At 34.3% G+C, this 21877-nt stretch overlaps 3 protein-coding genes across 3 annotated transcripts in view; 1 reads left to right on the top strand and 2 right to left on the bottom strand.

The window, feature by feature from the left end:
• Window positions 1–31: 31 nt before the first annotated feature.
• On the bottom strand, window positions 32–5057 carry LOC110411657 (Voltage-gated chloride channel family protein). The gene is made up of 7 exons (XM_021421905.2): window positions 4670–5057; window positions 4385–4585; window positions 4013–4190; window positions 3382–3644; window positions 2295–2564; window positions 1050–2178; window positions 32–703 (listed from the first exon to the last, which is right to left on the bottom strand). Exons 1-7 carry the CDS (start codon window positions 4813–4815, stop codon window positions 569–571), a joined length of 2322 nt encoding a protein of 773 aa, XP_021277580.1. The 5' UTR covers window positions 4816–5057; the 3' UTR covers window positions 32–568.
• A 6951-nt stretch (window positions 5058–12008) lies between these two features.
• Window positions 12009–18971, top strand: NTMC2T2.1 (Calcium-dependent lipid-binding (CaLB domain) family protein). Its single transcript, XM_021421432.1, has 12 exons — window positions 12009–12414; window positions 12498–12653; window positions 12762–12882; window positions 13463–13584; window positions 14271–14372; window positions 15153–15227; window positions 16077–16156; window positions 16247–16397; window positions 16511–16741; window positions 17280–17576; window positions 17904–18017; window positions 18468–18971. Exons 1-12 carry the CDS (start codon window positions 12310–12312, stop codon window positions 18612–18614), a joined length of 1701 nt encoding a protein of 566 aa, XP_021277107.1. The 5' UTR covers window positions 12009–12309; the 3' UTR covers window positions 18615–18971.
• A 170-nt stretch (window positions 18972–19141) lies between these two features.
• The window catches only part of LOC110411322 (bifunctional purple acid phosphatase 26), a 7507-nt gene continuing 4771 nt past the window's right edge, over window positions 19142–21877 (bottom strand). The window contains exons 6-10 of the mRNA XM_021421433.2: window positions 21750–21877; window positions 21326–21546; window positions 20552–20673; window positions 20244–20405; window positions 19142–19523 (exon numbers count right to left, since the gene is read on the bottom strand). The exon at window positions 21750–21877 is cut by the window's right edge and continues 11 nt beyond it. Of these exons, the coding sequence (XP_021277108.1) occupies window positions 19448–19523; window positions 20244–20405; window positions 20552–20673; window positions 21326–21546; window positions 21750–21877 (709 nt within the window). The 3' untranslated portion in view covers window positions 19142–19447. The remainder of the gene's footprint in view (window positions 19524–20243; window positions 20406–20551; window positions 20674–21325; window positions 21547–21749) is intronic.

Genomic DNA, 21877 nt, shown 5'->3' with positions numbered 1-21877 from the left:
TTCTCACTTACTATGATATAATAATAACTAATAACAAATAAATTCATCATTCTTTACCATTACACTACTACTTTGGGATATAAGATTCCGTTGCGTGACAAGTTGAAACGTGTTGCTAATTGTTATCCCCAAGTTATACAAGTTGTTTGGGCAAATGAATTATGATAGGCGTTGCCCTAGCTTTAACAACATATTTTCTCCATAGATGGTATCAAAACATGTGCCTCAGTTTGTGGCCAAAAGCCCAGAACCATGCTATCTGCTTTTGATGAGAACAATGTAATCTTGGAAGGGCACGAACTGGCATACACAGATTTCACCTGACCAAAATTTGTAAAGGTTGAATCATTCGGACTTGCCTCCTTGCAACTCATACAGTAAATGAAAAATACAGCTGGAAAGAGTACAGTGTAATTCCCCCGTCTGGTTGCCTTCGGCTGAGTAGCAAAGGGCTAAAATGATCCTACAAACTTGTCCGGTTCAATTAAGAGTACAAGACTATTTACAAAATTTATTTTCAAGGGTAAGCAAACCCCCCACCCAATCTAGGATGAGTGAATGAGATCCCCTAAAACAGTTTCAATAAACGGGGCAATCGAAGTCTTAATCTTTTCCACCTACTCCTTATCAATAAGGGGTGCAAACCTAATATGTGTTCCGGCATGAAGTCATGCCTCGTTAATATGCCCACCACAGGTGCTCTCTGCAATCCCAACATCAGCATTGGAATAATATAGTTAGTAGACAAGCATAAAACTAATATCTATAATAAAAGCATCACTGTTTTGTGTGTGAGTAAGAGAGTGAGAAAATCAATGGATGCAAGGAGTCAAAAAATTTAAAATGAAAAAAAAAACAAAAGGGGAAAAAAAAAAGACTGAACGCTATGGTGGAGTTAACTAGCACTGCCAAAGCAGAGTAGGCTTTTGGTTTTGGAATGACAAAAACAAAATGCAGTAAAAACTTTCAATCAGAAGGTAGAAAAATGAAAAGCAGACAAAGAATGAGAAATCAAGCTTTAAGCAAATGACTATGACAAAGCTTCTTACATTAGAGATCTTAGGGATGACAAGTAGGTGCCTCAAACCAACTTGACGGAAAAGTATGAGAGCCTTAGCCAGCGACATTGTCTCCACAACTGTATATGGTGAAGCATTGGTAAAAGGGTGCAAATCCAAGAACATCTCCATCTCTTCGTCAGCTAATTCTATGTCTTCTATCTTGTCAACATTACCTAAGCCCTTCTTTGCAAAATCCTCTGCTGAGAAATGCCTAAAAGCATCAACACCTATCCGCACAGGGGTGCACAAGAAAACTCTCTTCTTTAGCAGGGCAATAAGATGAGCACGGAGGATTAAACCATACAAAATTGGGGACTCAGAATGCGGAGGCTCATCAATAACAGGGAACCCATGATGCCTTGTGGTTTTGAGGATATGTACTATATTACCAACCTTCTCAATTCCATGAAAGAGCTGAAGAGGGCCAGAGACAACATCACCAACTGTCAGCTGTCTCATGTAAGGTTCAGCATGGGTTTCAAGGTAAGGAAAACCCTTTGCTTTCATAATGAGGTCATAAATGTTGCCGTTAAAAGCATCAGCTACAGTCTTGGAAATGAGGAGAACCATCATTATCAATGGCAATAATAATAGGTTATTGGTCAATTCCAGGATAATAACACACAAGGAGACTGTCATCCTCATAGAGCCACCAAGAAATGAAGCAGCACCAAGCACAGCATAAAGACCATGATTAAGATTCGTGTGTGGACCAAGTAGCATACCAACGAAGCGCCCATAAGATGCACCAGTAACTATGACAGGTACAAAAAGACCTGCTGGGGCAACAATCCCATAGCTAACAATACTTAGAAAGAAGCAGGTGACAAAAAATATGATCATTGTTGAGTTCTGAAACTCAGAGTCAGTATTCTTGCTGAAAAGATTTCTGATAGCATCATCATTTGTGTTGAAAATGAGGCTTGCAAGATCATTATAGTGACCAGGAGGACATTGAAATTTCTTGTAGTTACCAGATCGGCCTATCGTGGGACAGGCTTCGGATGCATCCAATGGGCATGGTTGGCAAGATGCAAGCCATGGTAATCCGAAAAGTAGACAGGATGTAAAAATGGAGATTGAGCAAGCAAGAAAAATTTTATAAACAGCGCATCTCCTGAGAGGAGAAAAAAGGGTGGAATAAGCAAGGAGAATGACCCCTGAAAATTATATCATGCCAGATATTCAAAAAGTAATTGGTGCAAACAACACAAAGATGAAAACAGAACTTACTCATTAATGAGGTTGTAAACTCGCAGGACCTTATCCAAAAGGGAATTATATAAACTTCCCAATATGCCCCCTATAACTCCAAGAACAAGTACAGGAGGCACATCAGCTAGGTGATACGAAACATTTGCCGAATAGGCATCGAACATTATCAAACCCCCTTTACCAAACAGCCCACACTTGCCACTTAAACAAACATCAATTAGAGCTCGAAGTATAATTGCAACTACAGCAGTTGTAAAGAAAGCTCTCCAAAGAAGGGCACTTCTCCACCTGCAGACCCAAACCATGATATTATCATTAGGTAACAACTTTTGGCTGTTTCATCTTGTCAAACAGACATCATGAAAACCTGTAGATGATGAATGAAAGAAAGGAAGGTGATTCTGAAAGTAACATGTGTTCTATCAAGGGCATAAAGGAAGCCTAATTTGCCTTTTAATCCAGTTATGATTATAAATGAACTGGCTACATATATTTAGAAGAGCCATTTCCTGATCATATTATTGGCTATGCTGGCCCCAAAGCTGTTCTGCCTTTCATCGTTGAAGTAAAGAACATCCATAAAGACAATTTAACAAATCAGCAATATAAACAAGAGAAGATATGTTTCATGAATCAGCAAATGCATATGTGACAATTTGAAGATCGGAAGACTATAGAAATAGATAACATGGATGTAAAATGTAATAAATTATTACTTATCAAGCATGGAAACAATCTTAATAAAGTATTGAAAAAGCATTATTTATAGTATTACAAAGTCTTAAGAGTGTCAAGGAACAATAAGCAAAAAATGTGTAGCTAACATGAAAGGCTAAGCTATTCTATTGCCTGATATAATTTCATTTTTGGTTAAACAAAGGGGGGAGAAAAAGAAAATGAGAGAAGGGTTAAAACTTAAAAAGAATACCAACAACGAATGATATGCCGAAAGGAAGGTAAATAATATATCAACATGGCACTGCAAATCCATAAATATTGGGTGGAATATTCTACGTCCTTACAGAACCCTCTCATTCAACACAATTTTATATGTGCTAAAAAGATCATGACCCACATAAGAAGCAAATGCATCTGATCTACATACCAGGACGCCATTTCTTCAAGAGCAAACAGCACACCTCCAACTGGGGCACGGAAAGCAGCTGCAATTCCAGCTGCTGACCCACACGTTACAAGATCTCGTCGGTCTCGGTCATTCTTAAAGAAACGAAGCCACTTCCATGTTAAACCATATCTTCTCGACCCACCCTGTCCCAGCAATGATGCAACACATGCACCAGTATGCACCATAGGCCCTGCCTTTCCAACAAGCAGAGATGAAGACACAGCAGAAATGCTTCCCACAATCTGCACACGTAACAAAATTATGAGATTTCTACACCGAAAGGAAAGAAAAGGAAAAGAAAGAACCAAAAATGGGTTCTCTCAATTCATAAGAAATCTAAGGTATAGATCATACTTCACACGGTAGGTGAAAAAATTCAATTTTTAATAAATAATATGAAATTACAAATCTCATAACTTGATGACCAATTATTTATTAACTCAATTTATTAGCGATTTAGAATTAAGAAATTCAAATAGATTAAAAAAATTAGTAAAAAAGAAGCTCTCCAGCTAAAGGATTTTCCATAAGGCTAATAACAATTTATAGATTGCAATTTAAGTTAAAAACAACTTTAAAAAAAAATTATAAGAAAGAAAAAAAAAACAACCTTAACAATTAAAGTTCGCAGCGAAAATATTCCCGGAGCATCTACACCGTTCAAATAAGCCTTCACTTCCGGTATACCTGAACCAGCCGCTGCCGGCGAAATATATGCCGTAATGATGGCGGCAAATAGAGTTAGAACCAAATTGGATAGAGAAAACACTAGAAATGCCATCCCGTATCTGCACCAAAAATATACAACGAGATTTTCTTTAAAATATAGCGAGACAAAAGAGAAGTATTTAAGAATTTCTCAACAATCAAAAAAATTTTCGGGAGAGAACTTTTCAAATAATTTGGTGCAAATTGCTTTCCGTTAAGAAAAAAGAATACTAAATGAAATTTAACCAATCAGTGAAAAAGAAAAAAAGGAGACCTGCGGGCCAACATCATGTTAGAAGTAACGACGAACTTAACGCCGGCGATATTCTCAACGGCAAGATTGTTGCAGAAACCAACGAGACTGACAATAGCGCCAATCAAGAAGCAGAGAAGCCATTTCATGAAAATATACTGAAAAATCTGGATCTTGCCACGTGTCCTCCAGTCTTGTTTGAAAAAATCATTCTCCGCAATTCTTTTAAAAAAAAAAAAACCAAACCCGTAAACAAATCCGCAGAAAAAATTTTTAAAAAATTGAAAACCCCGTAGGCTGGCTTACTCGTAGTCGAGGCTTTCGATAGGGCAGACGTTAGCGCCGACGATGGCGACCTGAGAGGTGGAATTAAATGATCGTTCGTGAGAGAGCAAAGGAATGGTTAGCGACTCATGGTCTTGGTTTTGGTCCGGTGGCGCATTGTCTGACATGGCGTCACGTGGCGTGGCGCGGGGTTTTGGATTTGGTGGAGCTTAGGCTGAAGCGAGGAGCAATCGAGACAGAGAGAGAGAGAGAGAGAGAGACCGAAGAGTTACAGGTGGGAGTGAAGAAAGGAGAATTTCGGTTATGAATAAAATAAAATAAAATAAAGAATCACTTAGAAAATGAGAGAAGGAAGAGCTTGTGACAAAGTGGAACACTCCCAATGCTTTTGTTCACTTTTGAATTGGAGTCGGTGGTGCTGTTTTATTTCCCTTTTTTTTCCCTTCAAGTGCCCTTTTTTATACTCTTATTTAAAGATTTAGCACATTTCTTACAAGCACTTCTTATTTTCTCTTCTTATTATTGGGTCGGAGAAATTGTTTTTTTTTTGTCTGATTATCCAAATGGTAAATCACTGTATCACTATCAACATATATATACTAATATTATAATATTTTTTGAAGTAGAATCCCAAAGGTTTTTTAGTAATTAACCAAATCAATTATTCAAGAGTGAATAGAGAAAGCTTTTTTTCCATTGTCCAACTATAATAAACAATTTTAATAAAATCATCATCTGAGTAAAAATTACCATCTCAACTACCTCTTTCACACTCAAATGCACAATTTATAATTTTAATCAATTATTTTATTACTATGTAATTGAGAAAATGAAGTGAATATGAATTTTCTTCTAAAAATTTCCGCTAGTTTGTGATATCCGATCTAGGAATGTGTAACAAATTTCCTAAAGACAGTAGGACGTAATGGATAGCTTTCCCCTTCGTCCTAAATCTTCCCAACATAATAAAGACATCTGTGCTTTTTCTACCTTTTTTTTTCCCTCGATTGAACTCTTTAGTAGTAAAAATAATAGCCTTAGCTTTGGCCGTAGGTAACCGGAAATTTTACGAATTTGTCATTTTTCGAGATGCAAAACTGAAACCACCAGAGAAATTTAATAATGTGCGAGAAAAACGCGATCCTTCTAAAACCGAAAGCGATACAAAAAATTTAAGTAGTGAGAACTCAATTAGTGGGACAAAAGGGGGCCACAGCGACACTGTTCGATTTGCAAATTGGAAGATGACGAAAAGTGGGAACGCCCATCACGCAGGAAGTCCGTACCCAGACGTCCTCACTCCTCATGCGCCGTCCACGTCCGGAAGTTGGAAACTTCGCGTTTAGCTACTTTTTTTATGCCCTTCGCCTGAATCCTAGTACTGGCTGTGGTAGCCTGTCTCTCTCTCTCAAACTCAAGTCTCTGTGATTGTGTGGACAGCCTCGTCCCTCCTCGCCTTCTCTTATCTTATAGTTCGTTTGCAGTCTTTGTCCTATTAATTAAATATATCTATATTTAACTCATTAATTAATATATTAAAAAAAAAAATTAAATTTTATTTTATCAAATCTAAAATTAATACAATTGACAAAAATAGTCGATTCTTGGCATAATTTCATGCTTTATTCTTAAAATTATTTCATTGCTTCCACAGTGATGCATCCTTTAATATTTTGGACATTAAGTCCCTCCTATAATAAAACTTCCCGAATTTAAGCCCATATATATATATATATATATATATAAGTTTTGAGATCATACGTCAGGATATTTTTATATGTTCCTTTCCTCACTCAAAACGGAGATTGAGGCCACAACAAACTTTATAATAAAATACCTTGAAATTAATATAATTTAGATGGCCTGATAGACTCATAGTTCAGGTTATATGAATTTACGGTTACTTTGTTATATAAAAACAAAAAACATTTTAACTCAAAAATTGAAATAAGCACATTTAATTTCCGTTCATTATAAGGAATAAGACAGAAATTTGACAATAATCAGAAATACATCGAATTTGTGCTTTGCTGAAATATATAAAAAAAATGACTTATGCTTTGCCCATTTCACAACATGAGGATGACGTTCCATTTAAAAAAAAAAAATTGACACGACAACATATGTACTAACGCTGTTTAAAGCATCTTACAATTACGTAATCCGATATGGACAATAATGGTAAAAAAGTAACTCGCTGATTTAACGGATGGAAAAATATTTTATATTTACAACGACTTGGATGATATAAAAATTAAGGTTTAAATACAAAAAGAACCCTAAACTTAATTAAAATTATTATCTAAACCCATGTATTTTTATTGTACTCGATTAAATCCTCAAAATATTTTTTTTTGACCTTTTTAGCCCTTGTTTTCATTTTATAATGTATATCACATTTATAAAACTAATAAAATTTATAAAGGAAAATCAATAAAACTTATTCTTATATTAAAGAATAAATTATTGTTAAAAATAAAAAATAATATAGCTACACATGTTTGAAAGTGATAAAGTCATGTTATTTATATGTATTTTTATTTATGTATTTATCTATTTACAAAATGAATTGCTTTTATATTTTATGATTATTTAGTCACTTACTTACGTGTTTATTTATATAATTATTTATTTTTATTTTTCAGCTATTTGTTTATTACAAAGAAAATAAAGAATATGAAATAACATAAAGGAAATAAATTATTTTATAGAAAATGGTATTATAGAGAAAAATTTTAAATAAATTATACTAATAACAAAGTTAAAAAAGAAAATGGAAAAACAAAGGGGAGAGGAGGTCCATTGGAGAGGGAAAGGTCTGGTGGCTATGGGGCTTCCGTACGATTAAAATGGCCCCAAATCGCCAACCATGCCGAACCTTTCTTGCCAGTTGGACGTCCCAGCTGCACCGCACCGAAGATGAAACGTCCAAACAGAATGGGCCACGTATATTATAATAGACAAGAGAGATAACATCGGATAAAAATGGTAGTAGTAATGGAAATAACTACAGCTTTTGATGACATTTAACGCACTATTATATATATATATATATTTTCTTTTAGATATATATATTTGAAAATAATTGATAAAAAGTGAACAGACCTAACTTAAATACAAGATCTTAACAAATTCAACACTTAGCTAATTGAAGAAGCGCTCTGAAATTCATTTTAGTCAGTTTTGTCCTTTCCAATCAGATGGGTTTTTTTTCGAAATTTGAATAACAAACTAACATCACATGCACATGCAGATGTGCATATACCATTCTGCCTTATTGGACTTAAGAGGAAAATAGTAATAGGTGCTATATAATTTGGTTTGCAGTCTTATCCAAATTCAGAGGCTTATGGTTATCGACTCGTTGACAACGTTGACTCTGGATCCGTGTGGTCCATTTCTTTATTCTCCAGCTCACATTGAAGATTAAAAAATTACTCATACAAACTATGTTTAGTGTTTGATTAGATCTAATTAATCCAAAAGGCCCTAACATGCTACACAACAAAGCTGCTACCCCACAGAGTAGATAACTATGTGAATTGTCTTTAAATTAATCATAACCCATTTTTAATTTGTTATGGATGTGCTTTTTCAATTGTGATTAGTTGGATCTGAGCAGCCCAACAAACTTTGACAGAATGTTTGTAGTCTGTTTATTCTTTGCCTGTCAGTCAATCCGTTGTTGCTGGTTTACTAATTCCTTCTCAAAAGTTAACAGCATCATTACCAGACGAAAGGTTTGGATGCCCGCAGTTAGAGGTGAGTAAAATTAAATTAAATTATTTATTTAAATTAAATATAATTTAAATAAAATAATTCATTTAATTGGTTCATTTGATTGGTTTTAAGTTTTAAAATTTTTAGATCAATTCATCCAAAAAATTAAATTAATTTTTTTATATTATATATATATGAATACATGTAATATTTTTTATATATATTAAGAAGACTTGATAACAAACTTAATTAATAATATACTTAAAGTATATTAGTTTATTATATATATATACAAATCATAATTATAATGATTTAATTTTAGTTTTATATATTTATTTATAAATTTATATTAATATGTTATAATTATTACTTTTTAGTATTATTTCATAATATAAAATGTTATGAATATATATATAATTGTATAAACATTATATATACATATTTAATTTATACATAAGTATTACTATAACATATAATAAATTTTATTTATATGATTATACTTAATAACTTTATTAATTATCACCTTAATTTTTATAACATATTGTTTATAATTAGTTATTATTTATATAAATTTTAATATAAAATATTATAATACATAAATTATGTCATTAATTTTATATATACATAATATAGTAATATATTATATATATACATATATTTAATTTATACATAAGTACTACTATAACTTATAATAGATTTTATTTATATGATTACACTTGATAATTTTTTTAGTTATCGTTTTAATTTTTATAACATATTGTTTATAATTAGTTATTATTTATACAAATTTTGATATAAAAATTAAAATATTATAACATATAAGTTGTGTCATTAATTTCACATATATAATAAAGTAACGTATTATATATACTTATATTTAATTTATACATAATTTGTATATATTATAATTATAGATAAAATTTATAAGGTTTAATATTATAACTTGTTAAAAAAATTAATAAAATTTTAATCTATTGATCCAAAACCAAACCAATTCTATATTTGATTGTCTTTTATGTTTAATCAGTTTTTTAAAAATGTTTAGTCCATTTAATCTTTAGATATAATAGTCTAAACCACCTAATTCATTGATTTGCTCAACCCTCCCTGCAGTCCGATTGCAATCATATATGTAAGGTGCTGATTAATACTGTAATATCAATTAATCATGACAATTGTGCCGCTTGATCAAAAAAGTGATTTCCTTGTTGAAAATATGCTTAAATTAATCTTAATTTGAGGAGCCATCATGCAGCCAAGCGGCTATTATCAATTTTCTAACAATTTAAACAAGTTAAAGGTTATTATGAAGTTCATACTTCACAATAAGAAAAATATAAGGAAAAGAAATTGACAAAATCGAATTTTGAAAAATATCACAGACGAATTCAATTAATTTTCTTGTAACTTTCGATTCTAGATTGAATGTAATTAATTTTCTAACTCATATGGAAGCCATGGGTTTGTGATTTCGAGTCATAATTAGGGTTTTTTATTTCAATTTCAATTCAATTGTATTAACTTTCTTAGTGGCAGAGAAGAAACAATTTGTTAATGTCATTGGGTGGCTATTACCACTGTATAAGGGTTTATATATTAATCGGTTGGATGTCGGTTTTTATAATAATGGAAATGCGCAACATAGAATTGTTTGTCCTGAAGAAATTAAAATCACAAATTTGGCATTATTGTGTTTGAAGAGAAACCAAGAAATTATTCATTAAATATCATGTATATGTGCTTTTGTTATAGAGTCATCTTCTTGATATTCGCATGTGGAGTAGGTTTGACCTAGACATTAATAGAACCCAACTTTGAATTAAAAACCTCTGCCATTTTGGGTAGCTCCAAAAGGGCAAATCAAGGATTTTGAATGAGCCAAAAAATGAGGACCTTTTTATGACAAAATTACAAGCAAGGCAGCTTCTCACTTGATTACATTGCCCGGTGGTGTATTGACCTAACGATGCAGTTCAAGTTTAATCGTTGCAATAAAAAGGAAAACTGAGGAGAAAGGAAATTGCAAAGTTACAATTATTGCACTTTCAAACGACATTGTCCAGGAATTCAATTCTTTTCATGAGGTTTAGTAAGCGGCCACGTGGGGATCTTCTAATATGACTTGGCAGAGTTATGGGCCTTGCGTCACGAGTATCTCACTGACATTAAACTTTGGGAATATAAATACAGCAACTACTTTTGTATTTGACATGTGTTGCTTAAGAGTTATAACGTGCATCTTTGCTGTGATTTCGACTCAGTATGCAATATCCTTTCGTTGTGCCACTTTAACCCAAGTTGTTAATGACGATATTTCACTTGCTGCTGTCGTCTCAAAAAGTAAAGCAGAAAAGGGCTGATGGGAGGAAGATGAATGGCATCCCTGGAACTGTTGTCCTAATGATGGATAGTAGATTCTAGTTAACAAGATTTTGTGCTACAGTCCACGTCAACTTTATTAGGTTATTGTTCATTTCAGTTAACTATCTTTAAGATTTTATTTTACAAAAAGCACGTCACAAGTTAAAAAGTAATATAAATTTTTATATACTTAATATCACTTTAGTATATAATTATTGTAAAATTCAAGATTCTAGTCTCTAAACTCATGACATCTATTTTTGTTTTTTATTGAGAGTTTCTGTTTGATGTGAGATTTTGTAATTTTATTCATTAGAAACATTATCTGGATGATGTGATATTCATGTTTAGATAAGGATCGTGACACATGAGGTGAAAGACTTTAACAAGTTAGTTAAGAAGATAAATTAAAAACTCTCCTTAGGATGATGGGCTGAGGTGAAAATATAATTTTGGGCTGATTCCATAGGATATATGACCACAAACACTAGCCTGCCCCATGACTAGATTCACCCAAAATTAGAACCACGCAGCTGGGCGTCAACTCAACTCAAGGCCTTCTTTCTACTTGCTGTTTAATTCGAGCCCACCAAGCCCAACAAACAAGTTGAGCAAATAGAAAAGGAACCCTTCGAAAAGACAAGGCAGGAAATCTCATTTGATCCACATCCCATGTACGCCTAGAATGTTGGGGAACAAGGTACGTTTCATTTTTTCGGTATCTTAATCTGCACCCTAATATTTGATAATGTAATCAAATTTTATAAATATTTAATTAATTTTTTAGATTACTATCCAAATATCCTATCCTAAATTTATTATTCGAATCTTTCTTAAGCTCGTGACTGTTAGTAATATCCAAACTTAATTATAGAAAGTTTGAATTTTATTTTAATCAAATTAAATAATACAAAGTCTTGATTATAGGATACCCATTAAGTACACTGTTGACGCAGACTAGTCTTTATTATACATAGTCGTCGTAACAATATGTAAAAATATAAAAACTTTTACATTTACTTTTAATAAATCAGAAGAGAAATGTAATCTTTTTAGTAGTATAGGATAACACATTCAATTCCGTATTAAAATAAAATTTGTGGAAGCAAAAGAATACAGGGATTATTATCGCCACATGTCAGATTCAGCCAGTTTAAAAGAAAAAATAAAGGAAGCAATAAACAACAAAACCAACATGGGAGACCCCATCAAAGATCCAAAGCAGACGTGTTGCAGTCTCATTGGTAAGCATAGGCTAATAAGCCAAAGCACGGCACACCCAAAAGGATGATGGCCTTTGTGTCGGCAACCACCTTTCACTCACTTTCTTGCATCCGTCCCACCCGATTTCTCCGCCCCCCTAATCTTATTAAAGTCTTAATCTTCCATTTGTTGACTTAATTTCTCAATTTTGCTACTTAAGCCCCCGCTAAATCCTCCACTATTAACCTTTTTTCTTTTTTTTTTGGGAAAATTTGAAGTTTCTCCATTATTGCACTTTCAGGCAAAACAAAAATAGTAGTAGTTCTTTCTCGTTGTCTGCAATTCCAATCTTACAGTAACTTCTCTCTCTCCGTGGAATGGGCTTCATTGTCGGACTCCTGATTGGTCTCGTCGTCGGCCTTGGCATCATCGTACTCTTTGTTCGGTCCGAGAACTCCCGATCCAAGCTTCGAAATGAGCTCGTTAGTTCTTCTGCTTCCTTCTTCGTCGAATTTCATTTTTACTTTTTCTTTCTATTTTTAAAATTATTTTGTTGGGGTTGCAGGCAAAGACGGTGGCTGCTTTTGCAAGAATGACAGTGGAAGATTCTAGAAAGATCTTGCCGGCACAATTCTACCCTTCTTGGGTGGTGTTCTCGCAGCGCCAGAAGCTGAATTGGCTTAATCAGCATCTCACGAAGATCTGGCCTTACGTTGATAAGGTAAAGCTTTTGTCAATGAATAAAATAGAGGAAAAAGGAATAAGAAGATATTGACTTTTCTCTTTTTCTGAAAAAAATAAAAGTCCTCTAAATTTGGTGTTATTATAGGCAGCATCTGATCTGATAAAGGCTTCGGTGGAGCCGGTGCTTGAACAATATAGGCCGATTATATTGTCATCACTAAAGTTTTCCAAGTTTACTCTTGGCAGTGTTGCACCACAGTTTACTGGTTAGTTCATGGAAATGGTTTCTACATTTTGAAAATCTTAATTCTTATATTTTTCTTATTGGGTTACCGTTATTTTTGGGTTTTGAATTGTTAACGGTCTTTCTTAATGCTATTCGTTGATGCCATTTGAATTTTATGGATGGTGATTAATTCTAGCGTATGACTAAAATAAATCATCAATTTAAACATAATTGTTCTACATGAAAGTAAAATCATGTATTTTGTTTTTCATGAAGATTATTTTTTATAAATTTCAAAAATATTGTTTGCTTTCTTTTTTTTGTTTAAATCAAAGCATACTTTTTGTTCTCTTTCTTCTGGAAGCGAAGGAAAATAGTAAAAACCAAGACGAGCCTTAATATATCCATCTTAGGTATGAACAAATTTAGCCTTCTCTTCCTCTTTTTTTTTGGGGGGGGTGGGGTGGTGGTGGTGTGGGTGTTGGGGGAAGTGGGAAGTGGGAGTTGGGCTCAAAATGATACTTTTCTGGGTGAATAGTCGGATGAAGATTCTCAAAATTGGTTGGGTCTGTAGAATTTTGATTATCTTCAACTTCTTATGAAGCAATGTTATTCTTTAGGAGTAAGTATTGTTGAAGATGAAGCTGATGGTGTTACAATGGAGATGGAAATGCAGTGGGATGCAAATTCAAGTATAATACTTGATATCAAGACTTATCTTGGTGTATCACTACCTGTGCAGGTAATGTCTGGCTTAGTTTGCTTATTTGCTATGGTTTCTCGCATGGATTCCCATTAAATGTGCCATTTAGATTTATGTATCGTTGCTTCTAGAATAAAGAACTACAATACTCTTCATCCTTAATTTCAGAAAATTGTTCTATGTGCTCTGCTGCCAAATTTCTGGTTTGCCATTGTTAGTCTTATTGAATGGTTGTAAAACATGTGCCTTATCTCCTTGCTTTATTTTTATATAATGTGATTGGAAGCATAACTTTATTGACTGGTGATCGTAAAAACTTAAGTGTTTTTGGGCATTTGTTGGGTAGAAATCCAAGAGCTTGATCGCTAAGAGAAAATACAAACCAAGTATATGTAGGATCTTTTTATTACGCCTACAATCTAGCGGACATTTGTTTGTATGTATCAATCAATGTCCACTTACATTCCTAGAACTATTTGATAGTAGATATTTTTTTGTTGGGAAATGTTCCACCCCTCTCCTCCCATTTGGTATTGCATGAACAACTATGCTTGTAAACAGGTCAAATCTTGTGATACGGTGAACAAATTGTATTCTTTTTAATTGAAGGTTTACTTATCATTGGCACTGGATTTAAGCTTACATAATGGCATCATGTCAAGTTGTTAAGCTTTTTCTCCAGAATGACATCACTTGATTTTTAATTCCATTTTCCTTTGACTTAGGTGAAAGATATTGGATTCACTGGAGTTTTCAGGCTTATATTTAAGCCACTGGTGAATGAGTTTCCTTGTTTTGGAGCTGTTTGTTTTTCTCTGAGAAAAAAGGTGCACTTTTTCTTTCCAATATTACTAGTCAGTGCATGTTGAGCACACATGTTTACCCATAGAGAATGAGCTTCAATTGTAGGTGTAGAAAGAAATGTGATTGAGTTGCAAATTTACTTATATACTTTGGGTTATAGACTTATAATGTACCAGGGAGGTATGTGATGCATATAGTATTTACCTGAATGCAATTTATGTTGTAGTCCTGAATGTGATGCTTAAAGAATCTGATTGAATTTTCTTACTGGTTTGCTATTCAATTAATCGTTGAAGTAGGTTTATAGCACTGAACAATACAATTGTCCTCACTCAAGACATAAGCAGATCTTATTTTTGTTGGTTCCCTTATAACACTTATAATTGGCAGATTGACTCATGTTTCCAGTCCCTGTGTTTTTTTGCAGCGCCCCAGGCTCGCCCCCTCCCCCCCCCTCTCTTCCACAGCAACCCCCAGGACTCTTTCCAAGTTGGAAAGTTTGCAATACTGCTTAATTTATTGCTAAAATAGGAACCATAAGATTGCTGAGTATAAAATTCTTGGTTAAAACTGATGTATACCCATAGCTTCAGTTGAAGTTTATAATCATGATATTTAGAAGTGTATTTGTAAATAACAGCAGTGGTTCAAGTGGAAGATAATTTTATTATTTACCTAGCCCACTGAAGGTGTAATATTTCGCCCTTGCATGCTTGGTTTAATTACACGTACAATGCATGCTGGCACCAAAGATATGCAAGCGATCAATATAACTAGGTGAATATGCATCTTTGGCCTTGCAGAAAAAGTTGGATTTCACCCTGAAAGTTATTGGTGGTGACATATCAACTATTCCTGGACTTTCTGATGCCATTGAGGTATGTGTGACTTTTGACATTTAATTATTTTACTGCATTCAATAAATGATTTTTTTTGTTGTATCAATCACCTTCACAGTTTCTTCAATGATTGTAAGTTTTGCATTAATGTTGCCACAGATGGAAACCTTTTGCTTCTGGAGAGAATTTTAAATTTCAGTTCAAGATTTTCACTTTTGGTTTTCATCTGCTCAACATAACACTGTATCTTAGAAATTTAGTTTGTAAAACTTCTTTACATGCTAAGAAATATGTCACACCTTGATACAAGGATGACTCCAGAAAGTTATAATTGTGCTGAGATTCAGGCCAAAGCTCCCATGTGCAGGGATTAGGTTTTAAATGCATCAGCTAAACTAAATTACAGCAAAAAGTGAAATTGGTGGCAGGTGGAAAGGAGGAAGCAATCATAATACTGATTTGTGAGTTCTTAATATGTTGGTACATTGATCATCAAGTCTGAATGGACCGATGAAAAAGTTAGGTAGTTGTTTTATTAGGCATTTTATCATGTCAGTGGTACTTGTTGCCCAGCATGGTATGGTGTAACTTGCTTTCATCTGAGTGGGAATTTTTTGAGAATTTCCCACCAAGATTACCACCTCTTTGTGCTGTCAAGGATTATGTTACTAGTGATGATTATATTATGAATGGTGTATGGCTTCTCTTAAATTATTAGGTGTGCATACTCCTGGAGTACAAGTTAGTGATTGATCTATGTCATAGGTGTCCATTATTCGCATGGCAATGTACACTAAGTTTTTATTTTTCAGTGCTGTGAGATGGAAGGTGTTACTAATATGTCAAACAGATTTAAGTTATGTGCTTATTATATTGTTTCCCATACAGAGCACAATACGGGATGCTATTGAAGATTCTATCATGTGGCCTGTCAGAAAAATTATTCCCATTTTGCCTGGTGACTATAGGTACCTATCTCTCTCTCTTTCACTGTTCCCCCAACATCTAAGGAGTGAAAGGGCTGATGGTTGAAGAAGCTAATGTCTTTCTATTTGCAGTGATTTGGAGTTAAAGCCAGTTGGAATGTTAGAGGTGAAGCTTGTCCAGGCACGTGACTTAACAAACAAAGATATAATTGGAAAATCGGATCCCTATGCTGTATTATATGTACGGCCTTTACCTAACAGAACAAAAAAAAGCAAAACTATTGTAAGTCATCCCTCTCCTCCTTGCTTCCTCCTTGTTCTTTCCTTGGAAAAGAAAAATTGTTTCAAATATTTTCCAGTAGGTTTAAAAGAAATGTTTTGGTTTTTTTCCCACAGAACAATGAGTTGAATCCTATTTGGAATGAACACTATGAGTTTATAATTGAGGATGCAACAACCCAGCACTTGGTGGTAAGAATTTATGATGATGAAGGGTTTCAGGCAGCGGAGCTCATTGGATGTGCTCAAGTACAGCTAAAGGAACTTGAACCTGGTAAAGTGAAGGATGTCTGGTTGAATCTGGTTAAAGACTTGGAGATCCAGAGAGATACTAAGTACCGGGGACAGGTGAGGACATTGATTACCTGCCCTTAGTAGAATGAGATTCTTGCATTTGTGTGCTTGCATATATGTTTTCCGCTAAATTGATTTCAGCGAAGGGAAATTATTTTTAGAGTAGCTTTTAGTTCTTTCAAAGTGTAATGCCTGCAGTGCAGGTTCAAAGTGCTATACATGCATGTGCTTGGCCTGGTCTTTTCATGATCAAACCCCTTTAATAAGAATACTTTATTGGAATTCAAATCTGATTTCCTTGTTCCTTTCTTCCCAATTTACATCAACACGTGTTCCTTCCATAATGGTTAATAAAGATATTTCAAACTTTTAGGAAGCATTTTGTTTAGTACTTTGTATCTACCTGTTGTGGCTATAGCTCACTTGTTTGAAAATCAATATTTGCTCTCTCACATAAACTCATTCATTCAGTTATAAGTTATGATTTTCTTATGCTATATTTTCTTAGGTTGTTTATCCTTCAAAGAAATTCTGTACTTGTATAAAATTATGGTATTTATGTTTTGCTTGAAATTGTTATTTTGGTTTTTAGGTGCACTTGGAGCTCTTGTACTGTCCGTTTGGTACAGAGAACAGTTTTACAAACCCCTTTTCCTCTAACTTCTCAATGACCTCTTTGGAGAAGGTTCTTAAAGGTGGAGTGAATGGAACAGAAGCTATTGAAAATGAAAAAACAGTCACACAGAAGAAAAAGGAGGTTATTATTAGAGGAGTACTGTCTGTGTCTGTGATATCTGCTGAAGATTTGCCTGTTGTAGATTTAATGGGGAAGGCTGATCCCTATGTTGTACTCACTATGAAAAAATCAGAGGCGAGAAACAAAACTAGGGTAAGATTTGATTGCCTAAAGGTGGAAGTTGTTATCCTTCTTTATTTATTTGTTGATTTGGTGGTTAAGTTGACTACCAGTTAGCCAACACCCACATCTTTGTTATTTTTTGTGTGTTTTAAAGGATTCTTTTAGTTATGATTTCCTTAAAAAGGTCACCTTTTCTTGTACTTCCTTTTTGTTTTCATCCTTTTGCTCTGCACAATATTATAGCAAATTGCGAGTTTTAGTGAACCATCCTAGGCTTTTCTATTCATCTATTAATTTTTATCTTAAGGAATGGGGCTATAAAGATTCTTTGGTCCTTATAGTTGTTTTCTTTGTCAGGTTGTGAATGACAGCTTGAATCCCGTTTGGAATCAAATGTTTGACTTTGTTGTTGAGGATGGATTACATGATATGCTTATCCTTGAAGTCTGGGACCATGACACTTTTGGGAAGGTAAATTATTTGCTTTTACTGTTAAATTGTTCTCTTTACTTGTCATTAATATACTAATTAGGCAATGAAGTAGTAAATGTTAAGCTACTTCCTTTAGTTAAATGGGTTTGAAGGTTGGGGTGTTGGGATCCATCTTCCTTGGGGCCTTTGGATGCTAGATTGCATCATGTTCAATGCTTTATTGGTAGTTGTGAAATTAGATTATTTGATTTTGAGTTTCTATGATGGATCAACTGTTACTCTTTTCTTTCCTTTTTCTTTTAGTTTTGAAAATGAATCACTTGATGATTCTTGACAGTGTACTTTTCTATTTGGGTTTGGCTGATGTGGTTGGGGTGAGAGTGTCAGTGAATTTGGGTATAAACTTTACATTTGAGCTAGCGTGTGCAGGTACCAATTTCTAATTTTGGTAGTGTATGCTGACTTAGTTTTTGTTTTTCAATCTTGCAGGACTACATGGGGAGGTGCATTTTGACATTGACTAGGGTTATACTGGAAGGGGAATACAAAGATAGCCTCCAGCTACAGGGAGCTAAATCTGGAAAATTGAATCTGTACCTCAAGTGGATGCCACAGCCGATTTTCCGCGATTCCTAAGTGATCCAAAGGCAAGTTCTGAGTTCTAATCAGAGAGAGCCAGGTCTGCATATTTGAGACTGCAACTCAAGTCAATGCCAAAGCCAGTTTATTCTGATTCCTGGGTTGGCCATTTTCAGTATCATAGATGGTGAAACATAGCTCTGAAAGGATGTTGTACCCTCCCTGCCGATACACTGGGTAATGTATTTATGGGAGCTAACACTTAAAAACTCTGTACATAAAATTATTTAGCGGCTCTAGGCTTTGTGTAAAGTTTTGAGTTTTGGGATACTATACCAATCTTTACATGAGAAACTGAGATTTGCCCAAGGCTTTAGCATGCAGAGTGGGATACTGTCACTCAACTTTTTCCTTTGCCCTTGTCTTCCCATCAGAGTAACGTTTTCTTTTGATCTTACTGTTGCTTATCATTGTCCTCTGAATGCCTGATGCAATCCGTAGGTAATCCGGCGAGTATTTTGCGACAAATCTTTACTTGATGTCTCAAAATCTCTCATGTATAACTCATGTAAGAGCAAGCAAGCTTCTCACAATCCTATTTATTTTCAATGGAAATGTAAGCAAAGGCAAAACAAAAGTTTACCCTTCTCCAATGTTACATAGAATCAAAGTAAACCAGTCCAATTCTTGAACAGTGACAATTCTAGAGAATTTACTCCAGTTTCTCAACTTATTAACCATTTCAACGTTACATATTCGAGCATGAAGTAGAAGAAAATGATCACTCCATGCATCTCCAGGAAGGTGTTTGCATTTGATCATTGTTGGCATATTCATCTTCTTACTGAAATTACATCAAAGCAATCATGGCAAAGGTGCTTGTTATCTTCTCAATAAGAAGCAATCCGCCCAAGCACACCCCTCAAATAATGCTTCTTCAGTTTTCTTCGTCTCAGATTGCTTGACCTGCAAGAAAAACCTCATCTTGTAAATTCAATAACATATCTGCACCTCAAAATTTCGTAATTGTTTAATATTTTCCCAGCTTTCTGTCTGGCTGACTTCTATGTAACCATGGTGCTAAGAAAGCCTGAGAGCCTAAATGTATTGATACTCTAATTTACTTTTCCTACTGTAAATTTTTTCCCAGATGCAAATATCTCAATAACTTAATAAGCCCACGAAAATGCTCTAAAAATATTTAAATCTTCAGTTATAAGAGTGCTTCATGTGATTGTTCAACTTGAGCAAAATTAATTGATTTTGATCATTAGTTCTGGGTTTCACTGCAGACTATGATGCTTCCTCATCTAACATACAGCCATATACAAATTAATATCTCTCTGACTGATAAATCAAAATGATGTGCATGTTTTTTTTTTCAAATGGACTACAAGGTCTCACTATAGCTAGTGTCAATAACGATGACCAAAACCCCACAATGTGCGAACAGAAGTACTGTTTGTCCATGATTTTGTACTTTTGTACACTCACTCTGTTGCAAATTGAAAAATCCATTTATATCAGAAAAAAGTGGTTGTTGCAATCTTCACGTCCCAAGTAACAGATAAGATGGGAACCTAGCTTGTGAATCCATGTAACTAATGAGGTTGACAGGTCAAATACCGTAAACTTGCATGTTGCACCACCAGCTAACTAGAGCAACAAATGGTTAATTGTACTTACCAGTACTGATTGTGTAATACAAACGAATCAGTTGCCACTTTTTTCCCATCATCATTGCGGTTCCAGTGGTAGAATGCATGTGTCCTATTTCTGATCTCCAGCGTTGAATGGCCATAACTGGCTTCTCGGAACGCAGAATACTCTGGTTGGGGATCTCTAAATCTACAGAACCAAAAACCATGTGCCAAAAATGATGAGGAATGTTGTTACTTACAGATTAATTGTAAACAAACTGTGAATAATCATTGCTGTTATTACTATTGTTGCTTTATGCAGGCAGAAATTTTCAAATATACCATCTGACTAACCTTCCTGCTAGACCTTCTTGATTTCCACCATCTCCAACAGTGATGTAAACAGGAGCTGATTTGTCTGGTACGGGGTAACGTTCTCCACTTGATACATTGTACCTTATATTTGAGATTCGATACTGAAAGTTGAGTAGGAAAAAGGATGAGCACTCCTTCCAGAAAATAAACCACCAATTATAATAAAATATAACCATATCATGTGAGAACATAGTATGTATCACTCTACAGTTCAGTATCAGTATGATTATAACGGTTCAATGTCACTATTTCAAAATTATTAATGTTTCAATCATGACAATCAGAATGGATTCCTCTCACAATCCAGACTTCAATGAAATAGCCAATTTTTATTTTTTGAAAGCAAAACACCGGAACTTGTGGTTTTTAGTTCCAAATTTCCAATAGAGAAAAGAGCTCTCATTCATTATTAACAAAATGGAATTTGTAAAGGCTTTTATCCTTCTTATCATTTAAAAATATACATATAAATAAAAGAAATATCTTAAACAGTAGGAGTCCCTGATTGGCTTATTTTACCATTGGAAGGAAATTTTGAATTATTTCATGCAACAGCTTGCCCGAATTGAGTTGTTTTATGACACAGGAAAATATTCCAAAAACATACTTTTTACTGCTTTGACAAAATTATCTTCAGATAAACATCAAATTAATCATTTAAAAAAAAATTACCTTGAAAGAGTTGGATATGCAAAATAAAAGTAATGATAACAAGGAAAAATGAAAAAAGAAATTATAGGGAAAGAACCATACAGATCTTTCATAAGCATGAACGTGACCAGCAAAGACTACATCAACTTTGTGATGGATGAACCATTCTTCAAAGACTGCTCGCATGCTTTCACCCTCCATGAAATGTGCTTCATTAGTGTTGTAGATTGGAACGTGCATAAGGACAATGAGCCAAGGGGTCTTCTCCCTGTCAACCCTCCTTAATTCTTCGCTGAGCCACACCCACTGAGGTGTGTATTTCACTGTTATGAAAAGGATAAATCAGGTTTGATGTAAGATGTAAAAAAGACAAGAACGAAGCAACTGCCCTCTCAGAGGAGAAAATCATAACTGAGCACTGGGGTAATAGAAGGCTAAGCCAATTAATCTTGAGAAGAGGACTGGAAAGGTCAGGATGCTGAATAGTTTATGAATATAAACAATTGAAGAGGACAAGAAAAGGTACCAAATGGAGAGTAGCTGGACAGCACAATTATATGAGCAGATGCACGTCTAATAGCATGCCACATAGGGCTGCTGCTTTTACAAGCCAAATAAGGTGTAGGGTAGCGATGGAGATAGGATTTAAAGGGA

The sequence above is a fragment of the Theobroma umbraticum genome, unplaced genomic scaffold, assembly GCF_002168275.2.
Source record: "Theobroma umbraticum cultivar Fairchild unplaced genomic scaffold, ASM216827v3 scaffold_56.0, whole genome shotgun sequence".
NCBI lineage: Eukaryota > Viridiplantae > Streptophyta > Magnoliopsida > Malvales > Malvaceae > Theobroma > Theobroma umbraticum.
Note: the sequence above shows the minus strand (reverse complement) of the source record. Positions and strands in the feature narration are given on the sequence as shown.